General features: G+C 45.5%; 1 protein-coding gene across 1 annotated transcript; it reads right to left on the reverse strand.

Moving 5' to 3' along the window:
• Nucleotides 1-1,200: 1,200 nt before the first annotated feature.
• LOC121538527 (sodium-dependent neutral amino acid transporter B(0)AT3) lies at nucleotides 1,201-11,435 on the reverse strand. Its single transcript, XM_041846642.2, has 13 exons — nucleotides 10,896-11,435; nucleotides 7,228-7,368; nucleotides 6,891-7,028; nucleotides 6,490-6,671; nucleotides 5,966-6,076; nucleotides 5,555-5,667; nucleotides 5,244-5,372; nucleotides 4,822-4,978; nucleotides 4,617-4,685; nucleotides 4,004-4,139; nucleotides 3,487-3,646; nucleotides 2,626-2,788; nucleotides 1,201-2,127 (listed from the first exon to the last, which is right to left on the reverse strand). The coding sequence occupies exons 1-13, from the start codon at nucleotides 11,065-11,067 to the stop codon at nucleotides 1,924-1,926; spliced, it is 1,875 nt and encodes a 624-aa protein (XP_041702576.1). The 5' UTR covers nucleotides 11,068-11,435; the 3' UTR covers nucleotides 1,201-1,923.
• Between the last annotated feature and the right edge of the window lie 254 nt (nucleotides 11,436-11,689).

The raw sequence follows: 11,689 nt of genomic DNA on the forward strand, positions 1-11,689 counted from the left end.
ACATTTGGGATTTGTTTTAATATTCCTGTTTCGGCTCTACCTTTAATTTTTGATACCACTGTACTTTAAAGCAGGTGGTGATTAGTACCAGGTGCAACTTATATTCGTAGAGTGGTCCTGGTTGGTTTATTTCACCATCCCAGGTTACAGTCTAACTAGGGATGCGGTGAAGATGTGGGCTGAGGTTTGGCAGATCCTTGACTTGTCACAAACAACCTGATTTAAAACACATCTCTTTCACAAGACCAGGAAAGAGAGAGAGAGAGAGCAAAACATCATAAAATTGATAATAAAACCGTAGAGTGATAAGGATGAATCATAACAAGTTCTCTTTAACATGCCATGTAAAAAAAAATCTATAAAAATTGAATGTGAGATCAACAACACAAAACCTCCTCCCATTTCTTTCTCTGGACTTTGTCTGTTGATTCATCGCATCAAAGTGTGTCATATTTCTATCTTGCTAGCATTTGCCATGACAACGGAAAGGACAGAGGAGTTAGCTAGCTAAAGTGCCATGACAACAGACAGGACAGAGGAGTTAGCTAGCTAAAGTGCCATGACAACGGACAGGACAGAGGAGTTAGCTAGCTAAAGTGCCATGACCACGGACAGGACAGAGGAGTTAGCTAGCTAAAGTGCCATGACAACGGACAGGACAGAGGAGTTAGCTAGCTAAAGTGCCATGACAACGGACAGGACAGAGGAGTTAGCTAGCTAAAGTGCCATGACAACGGACAGGACAGAGGAGTTAGCTAGCTAAAGTGCCATGACCACGGACAGGACAGAGGAGTTAGCTAGCTAAAGTGCCATGACAACGGACAGGACAGAGGAGTTAGCTAGCTAAAGTGCCATGACCACGGACAGGACAGAGGAGTTAGCTAGCTAAAGTGCCATGACAACGGACAGGACAGAGGAGTTAGCTAGCTAAAGTGCCATGACAACGGACAGGACAGAGGAGTTAGCTAGCTAAAGTGCCATGACAACGGACAGGACAGAGGAGTTAGCTAGCTAAAGTGCCATGACAACGGACAGGACAGAGGAGTTAGCTAGCTAAAGTGCCAGGACAACGGACAGGACAGAGGAGTTAGCTAGCTAAAGTGCAAACAGATCTGTCTACTAGGCTATGTGTCAGTGACGTGTGACTGAATAAAGTAGATATTTATATAAGTAATATAGCACACCACCAATATGTAATACAACGTTTTTTATTTATGTTTTGTGCTTTAGTAAAACTAAAAGAGGCTTTTCATACTTTCATACCGGGGTTTCAACGCCTAGGTTAATTATCCATCTAATTGCTGTATTATCTCTAATGTTTATGGTTTAGGAGTGGTAGGTCCTATGAAAGAAATAAGGAAGTACAGATATCACAGATATAATTTCATCTCCAGTAGAAAATGTAACGGCATAGATACTATATATTTACACTGAAAGCTCTATGCTGTTTACATTCACTCTAATCTTTATGCTCTGTGTGAGAAAATAAATACAAAAAAATCTATACTTTGACTAATAAATCAATTTTTTGTTGGTCAAAGTTGGTAAACCCAACATTCACTGATTCTCAGCTCTTCAATCCTCTTTGTGTCACCCCAAATAATAATAAAAATAAAAAACTAATCCTGGAGACATTTTAAATTCACTGTCCAATTTGAGTGCAACTGATCATGCGTCCTTCATTATAAAAAGATTAAAACAAATAAACACCCTTTTTGATTCATGAGTGTTAGGAATGTAAAGGTCCATTTCAGTTGATGTGAGGCAGTTACTTCACCAAGGTCTGAGAAGTCAGCGATCCCTCAGCGTTGTTTTACAGTGTTGCTCAGAGGAGGATAGATTAAATACAGAGTATCAGCCACAGTCCTCCTGATTCCTGCTTACAATAAAAGCTCAAACAGGAAGTACAGTATCTTTTAGGGTCTAGCTCTCTACGACGTAGCCTTCGTTGGCGTAGGGATTCGGATCGTTATGGAGATTGTCTTTAGAGTGTCTTCCTGACATGCAGCAGATGAGTCTGTAGATGGCCACGAGGGGGATGGAGAGAACTGGGACTGAAGACAGCAGGACACAGATGGCAAACACCCAGTCTGGATACGGCAGAACCTCTGTGTCGGGGAAGTTCACCTGCACACACAGAATCAGACAACTTAATTGCCATGCAACAAATGACATATCTCACAGGGCATATCTCAAATGACACCCTATTCCCTGTAGGCTGTTAGTACTCACATAATAAGCAGTGCACTATGCGTCCGTCTGACTGTGGCTGTCTCTCAACTGAAACCCAAGTCCCCTTTACTAGTAGGAACAATTATCATACACTACTATTGAACCTCTTAAATGACACCTACAGCCTAGCTGATCTGAGCAGAGAAATGCTTCACACTAGTAAAATATGCATGTTCCTGATATTGATGTAGATTGGGTTGCAACATTTTGGTAACTTTCCCAAAACTCCCATGTTTTCCAGAAATCCCTGTTGGAAGATTCCTGGAACCAGGAGGGAATAAGCAGGAATTCCGGAATCCTTCAACCAGGATTTCTAGAAATCTTGGGGAATGTGAGAAAGTTACTGGATTTTTGCACTCCTAGATGTAGCTATCTATCAGTCGTTGCTCTTACATAGTCAGGATTCCATGCTGGGTAGGTGGGGTGTTCCTGGGCCTGGATGGCAACATACGCCACCAACACGACGACCAGCATCAGAGGGCTGATGACCAACCAGCAGGCCTTCCAGAAGATGTTGGGTCTACGTCCTGTCATGAACTCCAGGTCATCACTGAACCTACGGAGACAGAAATGGGTAGAGTCAGAAGAGGCTTTAAAAACAACATGCTCGTCATTACAGGTTCAGCACAGAAGAAAGAAGAAGAGATGGAAGAGGAACAGATGAAAGAGTAACTCCCCAAGCTATTGCCTAAGAACTGCAGATAACTCTGGTTCAATAATTGCAGATGATCCAGGATCAAGCACATGCCTAAGAACTGCAGTAGGGAGTAAGCAGGAAGTCCATAGTCCTCCAACCAGGATAAATAAATAAAACTAGGAATTCTGGGAAAGTTACTGGAATTGTGCAACCCTACGCAGGTTCAAGCACTTGCAGATGACCCAGGATCAAAACCCAGTCGGTCACAAGTGGATTGTGTCAGAGGAATCGTACATTTGCTTAAGGTGTGGAAAATGCTGAACCTAAAGATAAGGTGAACAACCACTATATTTAAAGGTTTAATAGACAAAACAATAGACAGGCATATGCATATGGGGAGACAGACATGTTCCTCTGAGAGGTTCCTAGCAATCTGCCCCATTCTGAAGACAACCCGCTGGGCACAGACGTCAATTCAACGTCTATTCCATGTTGGTTCAAAGTAATTTCATTGAAATGACGCTGAAACAACGTTTATTCAGCCAGCGTGTGTGCCCAGTGGGAAGACACTCACTACAGATCAAACCAGGACAACTGTAGTATTGTGAGGCTCTTACCGTCCTATTCCGTAGACGTAGACCACAGCGATGATCTCAAAGAAGGCGATGATGAGGAGAGGTACAGAGCCCACGTAACTGTTAAAGATCTCCAACCAGTAGTTCCCTGATCCCAGAGTGAATATCAGAGCCAACAGGAATGACACCAGGCAGATTATTGCTGGAAAGAAAGAACGTGGGGAGTGAGGGAGGGAGGGAGAGACAGAGAAAACAAAGACGGCGTTAAGATAATTCCCAAAGACGGCGTTAAGATAATTCCCAAAGACTTAGTAGTTCCCTGATCCCAGACAGAATATCAGAGCCAACAGGAACAACACCAGGCAGATCAATGCTGGAGAGAGAAAGTGGGAGGAGAGTGGACGGAGGGACGGAGAAAACCAATATGGTGTTAAGATCATTCCCAAAATAACAGTTATTCGTCACACATTGGCAAGGGGTAAGCCAGTGCTGCAGTCTGTCCAACATGATTCAATATCGAAACGTTCAAAAATCTGATCATTTCCTTGTTGGCTTTTACCTGTGAAGAGCTCGTTGGGCATCCACTTGGGCACCAGTTTGAGGTCATGAAGGGGCGTGAGGACGCCTTCCAGATTACCAAACATGGAGGACAGACCCAGACTGAACAGCATTACGAAGAAGAGCACAGCCCACACCTGGTCAAACAGACAGGAATCACATCAACAACACAGCCCACACCTGGTCAAACAGACAGGAATCACATCAACAACACAGCCCACACCTGGTCAAACAGACAGGAATCACATCAACAACACAGCCCACACCTGGTCAAACAGACAGGAATCACATCAACAACACAGCCCACACCTGGTCAAACAGACAGGAATCACATCAACAACACAGCCCACACCTGGTCAAACAGACAGGAATCACATCAACAACACAGCCCACACCTGGTCAAACAGACAGGAATCACATCAACAACACAGCCCACACCTGGTAAAACAGACAGGAATCACATCAACAACACAGCCCACACCTGGTCAAACAGACAGGAAGTGAATCAAATCCAGCTGTATTTAACTGGATTTCACGCAGAGTTGTCTCTGAATTTGAACCATAGTTTTTTTTAAAGAAGTAATACAAAAATAAAACAAAGGGTCAGCCCATACCTGAGAGCCAGGCATCGATATCACCGCTTCTGTGAACACGATGAACGCTAACCCAGTACCAGACGCACTCTGGATTGAGGAAAACAAGACAACCAATTAGCTTCTTTGATGCAGCATGTGTAAATTCAATAACAACTTGACTCAACCCATGTTTGCCCTGAGGTAGTTTTTTACCCTGAGGTAGTTTAACTCCTGAGCATAGTACCTGATCCAAGAAGGTTTGCAGGTCGCATGTCTTCAGGTTGAGATCGGATACTCTAGCTGGATGTGTCCCATTTAAAGAGTCAAACCACTGGTCGTAGTTTTCAACCGTTATGTTCATGTCGCTAATCTCAAACTCATTGGTCAGTGCTAAGATGTTACTGTAAGTTACAACAAAAGAAACATATTGGTCATTTGTTTTGGTTGAGTTTGCATCTGCTTTTCCAGAGGATATCAAACCCAGAAGGTAGAACATAAAGGTTAAAGAAACTTGAATGTAAACTGTAGGCCTAAATGGGGATAGTTTCATGATTTATGACTGTAAGTCGCTTTGGATAAAAGCGTCTGCTAAATGGCATATTATTATTATTATTATTTAGCTAGTGCAAATGTTGCCAAATAAACTAAATATTGTATCACACCTACCCATTCAGACAGGTGACATAGTTGGTGTGAGCCTTGAATCCCAGGATGGCAAAGATGGGGATGGAGGCATAGATAGATGTGGCACTGTTTATAACCCCCACTACAACAGCATCCCTCTCACAGTCATTCCTGACAAAACACACAGACAAGAAAACAAAGGGAATGCAAATTCTTGGTCAATGGCGGAACAGCGAGGGAGGATTGTCGAGGGAGGTGAACGATATGGTAAATTACCTGCCTTGGGGGGGACGAATTACTTGCTGGACCAATAATGGTTGATGTTACTAATAATGATTGACCATTGGGCTTACTTGAGGCTGTTGTAACTGGAGAATGAGATGAGTCCACCAAAGGCCACTGACAGAGAGAAGAAGATCTGAGTGGCAGCATCCAGCCATACCTGGGGGTTCTTCAGGATCTCCCACTGATGAGACACACAGGCAGAAACACACATATTATTACAATTGAGGTGGATTGTCAAGACACGTCACTTTCCCTCTGTCTCTCTCTCTCTGTCTCTCTCTCTCTCTCTCTCTCGCTCTCTCTCTCTCTCTCTCTCTCTCTCTCTCTCTCTCTCTCTCTCTCTCTCTCTCTCTCTCTCTCTCTCTCTCTCTCTCTCTCTCTCTCTCTCTCTCTCTCTCTCTCTCTCTCTCTGTCTCTCTGACACAGACAGACACACACACACACACACAGACAGACACACACACATACACAGGACTTACGTCAGGTGTGAACAGGTACATTAGACCTTCAGAAGCTCCAGGTAGGGTCAGGGCTCTCACCAGAAAGATGGTCAGGACCAGGTAGGGGAACGTTGCTGTTACATACACAGCCTGGAATAAGACAGGTGATGGAAGGGCATATTGTTTAGCGCCGCTTCCACACTGCAACAACAAACTCCAACGAAGATCAACATTCCAAAGTTGGCTGATGTAATTAGAATATTATAAAAGCCAGTTTGCCGTAGCACAATGCCCAGGACAACAAATTCCTTATTGCCTTTATGAATTATCATTCATAACCGTTTTAATAATATTTTCATTCTTTTTCTAAAAGATTGGCACAGATCCAAGTAGCGCTTCCCCTCCCCAGTCCTAACTTTAACCCTTTAACCCCCCCCAGAGGTAAAATGCAGCACCCTGTCTGCCTCTCACCTTGCCGATGGTCTCGATTCCCCTCCCCAGTCCTAACTTTAACCCTTTAACCCCCCCCAGAGGTAAAATGCAGCACCCTGTCTGCCTCTCACCTTGCCGATGGTCTCGATTCCCCTGATGAAACAGATGTAAACGATAGCCCATGCGGTACCTAAGCTGACCACCATCCACCACTGTAGAGAGCCACTGGTGTCCATGTTAGGAGTGATGTTCAGGGTCTGGCGGTACCAGAAGTAGTTGACCGGCGTGCTTTCTACACACTCCTCCACGTACCCTGGATCAAATGATCATTTACTTTGGTCAAATGACATAATGTACACTTGCTGTTCCTTCTTCAACTGTGGTCCAACCTACAAACTGTGCATGGTCCCTGACAAATGAACAAAGACCTAGAATGAACTAATAATAATAATAATAATAATAATAATAATTGATCGGATTTACAGTATATAGCGATTTTTCTACCAACTGATTGACTCAAAGCGCTTCATACCTGTGTTGTTGTGGTTGAGGGGACATTGGCTCCAGGGCAGGGGTTCCTGGAAGGAGTTGAAGAGGTACCAGAGTACCCAGGCCACGATAGTGTTGTAGAACAGACTCACACAGAAGGACACCACCATAGAGGCTACACCTGATGGACACAGGATAGTAGATCAGAAACACTGAAAAACAGCTAGTAGGGGACGTTCCCTGTCTGGCTGTTAGTTTTAGCCGCCCACCTACTCCTGAGGAAAGACAAAAAGCTGCACAGTCTAATGACTCCGATGCAATAATTTATTCAACCATCGTTTCAACAGCTAAGCTGTCTTCATCAAGGTTTCATCACCTACCAAGTCCTCCCAGGTAGGGTGATATGGAGTTCCAGACTCCGACGCTGCCCATGCGGAGCCTCTGTCCTATAGCCAGCTCCAGATAGAGCAGAGGCAGACCCTGAAACACCAGGGCTATCAGGTAGGGGATCAGGAACGCACCTGGGGAGAGGAGAGAGGGGACACGGGTCAAACACCAGGGCTATCAGGTAGGGGATCAGGAACGCACCTGGGGAGAGGAGAGAGGGGACACGGGTCAAACACCAGGGCTATCAGGTAGGGGATCAGGAACGCACCTGGAGAGAGGAGAGAGGGGACACGGGTCAAACACCAGGGCTATCAGGTAGGGGATCAGGAACGCACCTGGGGGAGAGGAGAGAGGGGACACGGGTCAAACACCAGGGCTATCAGGTAGGGGATCAGGAACGCACCTGGGGAGAGGAGAGAGGGGACACGGGTCAAACACCAGGGCTATCAGGTAGGGGATCAGGAACGCACCTGGGGAGAGGAGAGAGGGGACACGGGTCAAACACCAGGGCTATCAGGTAGGGGATCAGGAACGCACCTGGGGAGAGGAGAGAGGGGACACGGGTCAAACACCAGGGTTATCAGGTAGGGGAACTGGAACGCACCTGGGGAGAGGAGAGAGGGGACACGGGTCAAACACCAGGGCTATCAGGTAGGGGATCAGGAACGCACCTGGGGAGAGGAGAGAGGGGACACGTGTCAAACACCAGGGCTATCAGGTAGGGGATCAGGAACGCACCTGGGGAGAGGAGAGAGGGGACACGGGTCAAACACCAGGGCTATCAGGTAGGGGATCAGGAACGCACCTGGGGAGAGGAGAGAGGGGACACGTGTCAAACACCAGGGCTATCAGGTAGGGGATCAGGAACGCACCTGGGGAGAGGAGAGAGGGGACACGGGTCAAACACCAGGGCTATCAGGTAGGGGATCAGGAACGCACCTGGGGAGAGGAGAGAGGGGACACGTGTCAAACACCAGGGCTATCAGGTAGGGGATCAGGAACGCACCTGGAGAGAGGAGAGAGGGGACACGGGTCAAACACCAGGGCTATCAGGTAGGGGATCAGGAACGCACCTGGGGAGAGGAGAGAGGGGACACGGGTCAAACACCAGGACTATCAGGTAGGGGATCAGGAACGCACCTGGGGGAGAGGAGAGAGGGGACACGGGTCAAACACCAGGGCTATCAGGTAGGGGATCAGGAACGCACCTGGGGGAGAGGAGAGAGGGGACACGGGTCAAACACCAGGGCTATCAGGTAGGGGATCAGGAACGCACCTGGGGAGAGAGGAGAGAGGGTACACGGGTCAAACACCAGGGCTATCAGGTAGGGGATCAGGAACGCACCTGGAGAGAGGAGAGAGGGGACACGGGTCAAACACCAGGGCTATCAGGTAGGGGATCAGGAACGCACCTGGAGAAAGGAGAGAGGGGACACGGGTCAAACACCAGGGCTATCAGGTAGGGGATCAGGAACGCACCTGGGGAGAGGAGAGAGGGGACACGGGTCAAACACCAGGGTTATCAGGTAGGGGATCAGGAACGCACCTGGGGAGAGGAGAGAGGGGACACGGGTCAAACACCAGGGTTATCAGGTAGGGGAACTGGAACGCACCTGGGGAGAGGAGAGAGGGGACATTGGACACGGGACAAACAAGGGTTCATGTGGAATCCGGTCAGAGTAGAATTATTATTTTTATGTGTCCATATAGTAAACTACTTTTGACCAGGTCCCATAGGGGGCCCATAGGGCTCTGGTCAAACGTAGTGCACTACATAGGGAATAGGGTGCCATTTGGGAAGGAACCTTTGATCTGAGATCATTGTAACACTTTCCTAAATAGATGGTTGGTTGGTAAATGTTCAACTAACTGTCTACAACGTTTCAACAAACTAGCCCATAACCCTGGGCCTAACCTTAACCCTTATCCTAACCCTAAACTTAACCCTAATTTTGGAATTTCGGGGAATTCAGGGAGAGTATCCTTGTGCCTGCTACGGACAACTCCGGCCTGTAACAAGGTGTCCGACTGCCACAAGTTTACATAGAGCTCTAGTAGAATTCCTGGGATTGGAGGTTCACTCATTCAGACCTTATTAAGACCACAAGTGCCACCAGAGGAAAATGTTATCCTGGAGCCCTGACTTACAGACCTGACCTGAAATCCAAAACATTTTAAGATATGCAGTTCAATAGGTCACAGGCAGAAGTACTGTAGGGCAGTGGTTCTCATCCTTTTTTGGACTGTGGCACACCTTGATGGGGTAAAAATTATGCTGCAAATTAAAATGTCCCTATTATTGATTTAGTGGTAATGAGCTCCATCTCATCTGATACATTTACATTTACATTTTAGTCATTTAGCAGACGCTCTTATCCAGAGCAACTTACAGTTAGTGAATGCATATATGTTTAAAAAAAATGTTTTTTCCATATTTTTTTTTCATACCCCCCGCGGGAAACGAACCCACATCCCTGCCGGCCAAACCCTCCCCTACCGACGCTGGACCAATTGTGCGCCGCCCATGGATACATACTGCAAATAATATATTTTTAGTGATAAATGTTTTTAATAGATTAAATAGGGTTTATTTGCATGATGATAACTGATGTGTACCCCTTTAAGAGCGTCCCGCGAATCCATTCTAGAAATAATTGTATTTAGCTCCGGTAAAATAGGTATTTATTTTTTTAACGGTTTGGGCTAGAGACAAGCGTTTTCTGCATTGTAAACGTGCAACCGCGGACACAAAGCCATGTTCCGTTTGTTTCTATGGCGGAAGCTGTCTATGGCAGAAGCTGTGGTACAGTTAAGTCTTAATCAGACTTGCCCGTGCTAATAATAATAATAAATATGCCATTTAGCAGACGCTTTTATCCAAAGCGACTTACAGTCATGTGTACATACATTTTTACGTATGGGTGGTCCCGGGGATCGAACGCACTAACCTAGCGTTACAAGCGCCGTGCTCTACCAATTGAGCTACAGAGGACCACTAATGGTTGTGTTTCTCACAGGCGAGGTAAAATGATCCAAATGACTTTGTTCGTGATGCTCGTGATGTAACAGCCTGAGCGCACCAGACTTGAGACAAAGACACAGATGGAATCACTGCTGTAGGGCAAAGTATTGTTTTAGTACCTACTGCAGTCTACACTTCACAGAACCACACCAGAGATACTTTAAAATAAAAACAGAACAATCAAAAAATATATTTCAAAAATAACATACACAAATGTATTGAGTTAAAAGTATGAAAAATGTTTGCACTCACTAACTGTAAGTCTCTCAGGATAAGAGCGTCTGCTAAATGACTAAAATGTAAATTAAATTGTTAAATATTAAATACAGTTAACATGTTTAATGGAGTTAAAATCTTAAATTGTTAACTTCAGTTAAAATGTTAGTGTTAAATTAGGAAGTTGTTAAATGGAGTAAAGATTTTAGAGTTGAATAATGGTGTTACAATTTAAATTGTGCTAAAATGTTATAGTGTTAAAAAAATCGAATTTAGTTAAATTGAGTAAAAAAAATAAAATCATAGATAACAGAGTTGAAATTTCACCGAATCCTACAACCACTCAGGTCTCCGGAGGACTTGCTCTACATGAACAAAGTTGGAGTGAAAAACAAAAGAAAAGATGTGTAAAAGCATCTATACCCCCTCCGTAAATCTGGCAGAGGTAGGGGAAACGCCACACGTTGCCCAGTCCAACAGCAAAGCCAATGCAGGTCAGCAGATACTCTGCCTTGTTGTTCCACTTGGGTCTCTCCTCTTCCCCCTTGGTTTCCTCCTCTACCCCCTTGGTTTCCTCCATACCCTCCTCCGGCATCCTCAGCTCTCAGCAGTAGTTTAGCTCAGTAGTAGATCAAGCTCTGGTTTGCAGTTTAGCCCAGTGTGTTTTAGCCCAGGTCCTAGCACTCTGAACCTATGTTTATTCTACAGAGGGAACACAGTTGTTCTGTTGTCCACTTGAATTCACCGGTTGGGTGTTTGTATCTTTACTCCAGTGTCTGATCTGAAATCCTCTCTCAGGTTTATGCTGCTTTAATGTGGTGATCTGAATCACTTCTCTGTCTCAGTGCAGGTTGCTATGGAGGTCCTTGAATGATGTTCTGTTCTGCACCATCCAGTGCTATGATCTTCTCCCTGACTTGCCTCAGTGGATTGACTCATCTGTGTCTGATGTTTTCCCTCAGATTTAAGAGCCAGTATCAGGGATGTCACTTTTATATGTTTGGGGGGGAAGCTAAGCCGGCTAGGCACCAGGAAGAGGAGTGTGAGAGGAATTTGGCGTAATCATTTTGTGTTCTTTAGTGTTTGTTTAGAATCTATTTGTAGAAAGCTCCTGTTTAATGGATAACCTGATGATAAGTCGATCACTCAGGGAAATAACCGCCAGCAATGGTGATAACGGCTGCATCCCAAATGGCACCCTATCCCCTATACAGTGC

Source organism: Coregonus clupeaformis, chromosome 24, assembly GCF_020615455.1.
Source record: "Coregonus clupeaformis isolate EN_2021a chromosome 24, ASM2061545v1, whole genome shotgun sequence".
In the NCBI taxonomy this organism is placed as follows: Eukaryota; Metazoa; Chordata; class Actinopteri; order Salmoniformes; family Salmonidae; genus Coregonus; species Coregonus clupeaformis.

What these genes read in the sequence shown, in the direction of transcription:
- LOC121538527 (XM_041846642.2), bottom strand. Translation starts at nt 11,067, where the DNA reads ATGCCGGAGGAGGGTATGGAGGAAACCAAGGGGGTAGAGGAGGAAACC. An exon ending in CTGCCAGATTTACGGAGGGG is followed by an intron (nt 7,369 to 10,895) that starts GTATAGATGCTT and finishes TCCTCTCCCCAG; the next exon opens with GTGCGTTCCTGATCCCCTAC. An exon ending in CCTCAACCACAACAACACAG is followed by an intron (nt 6,672 to 6,890) that starts GTATGAAGCGCT and finishes CATTTGATCCAG; the next exon opens with GGTACGTGGAGGAGTGTGTA.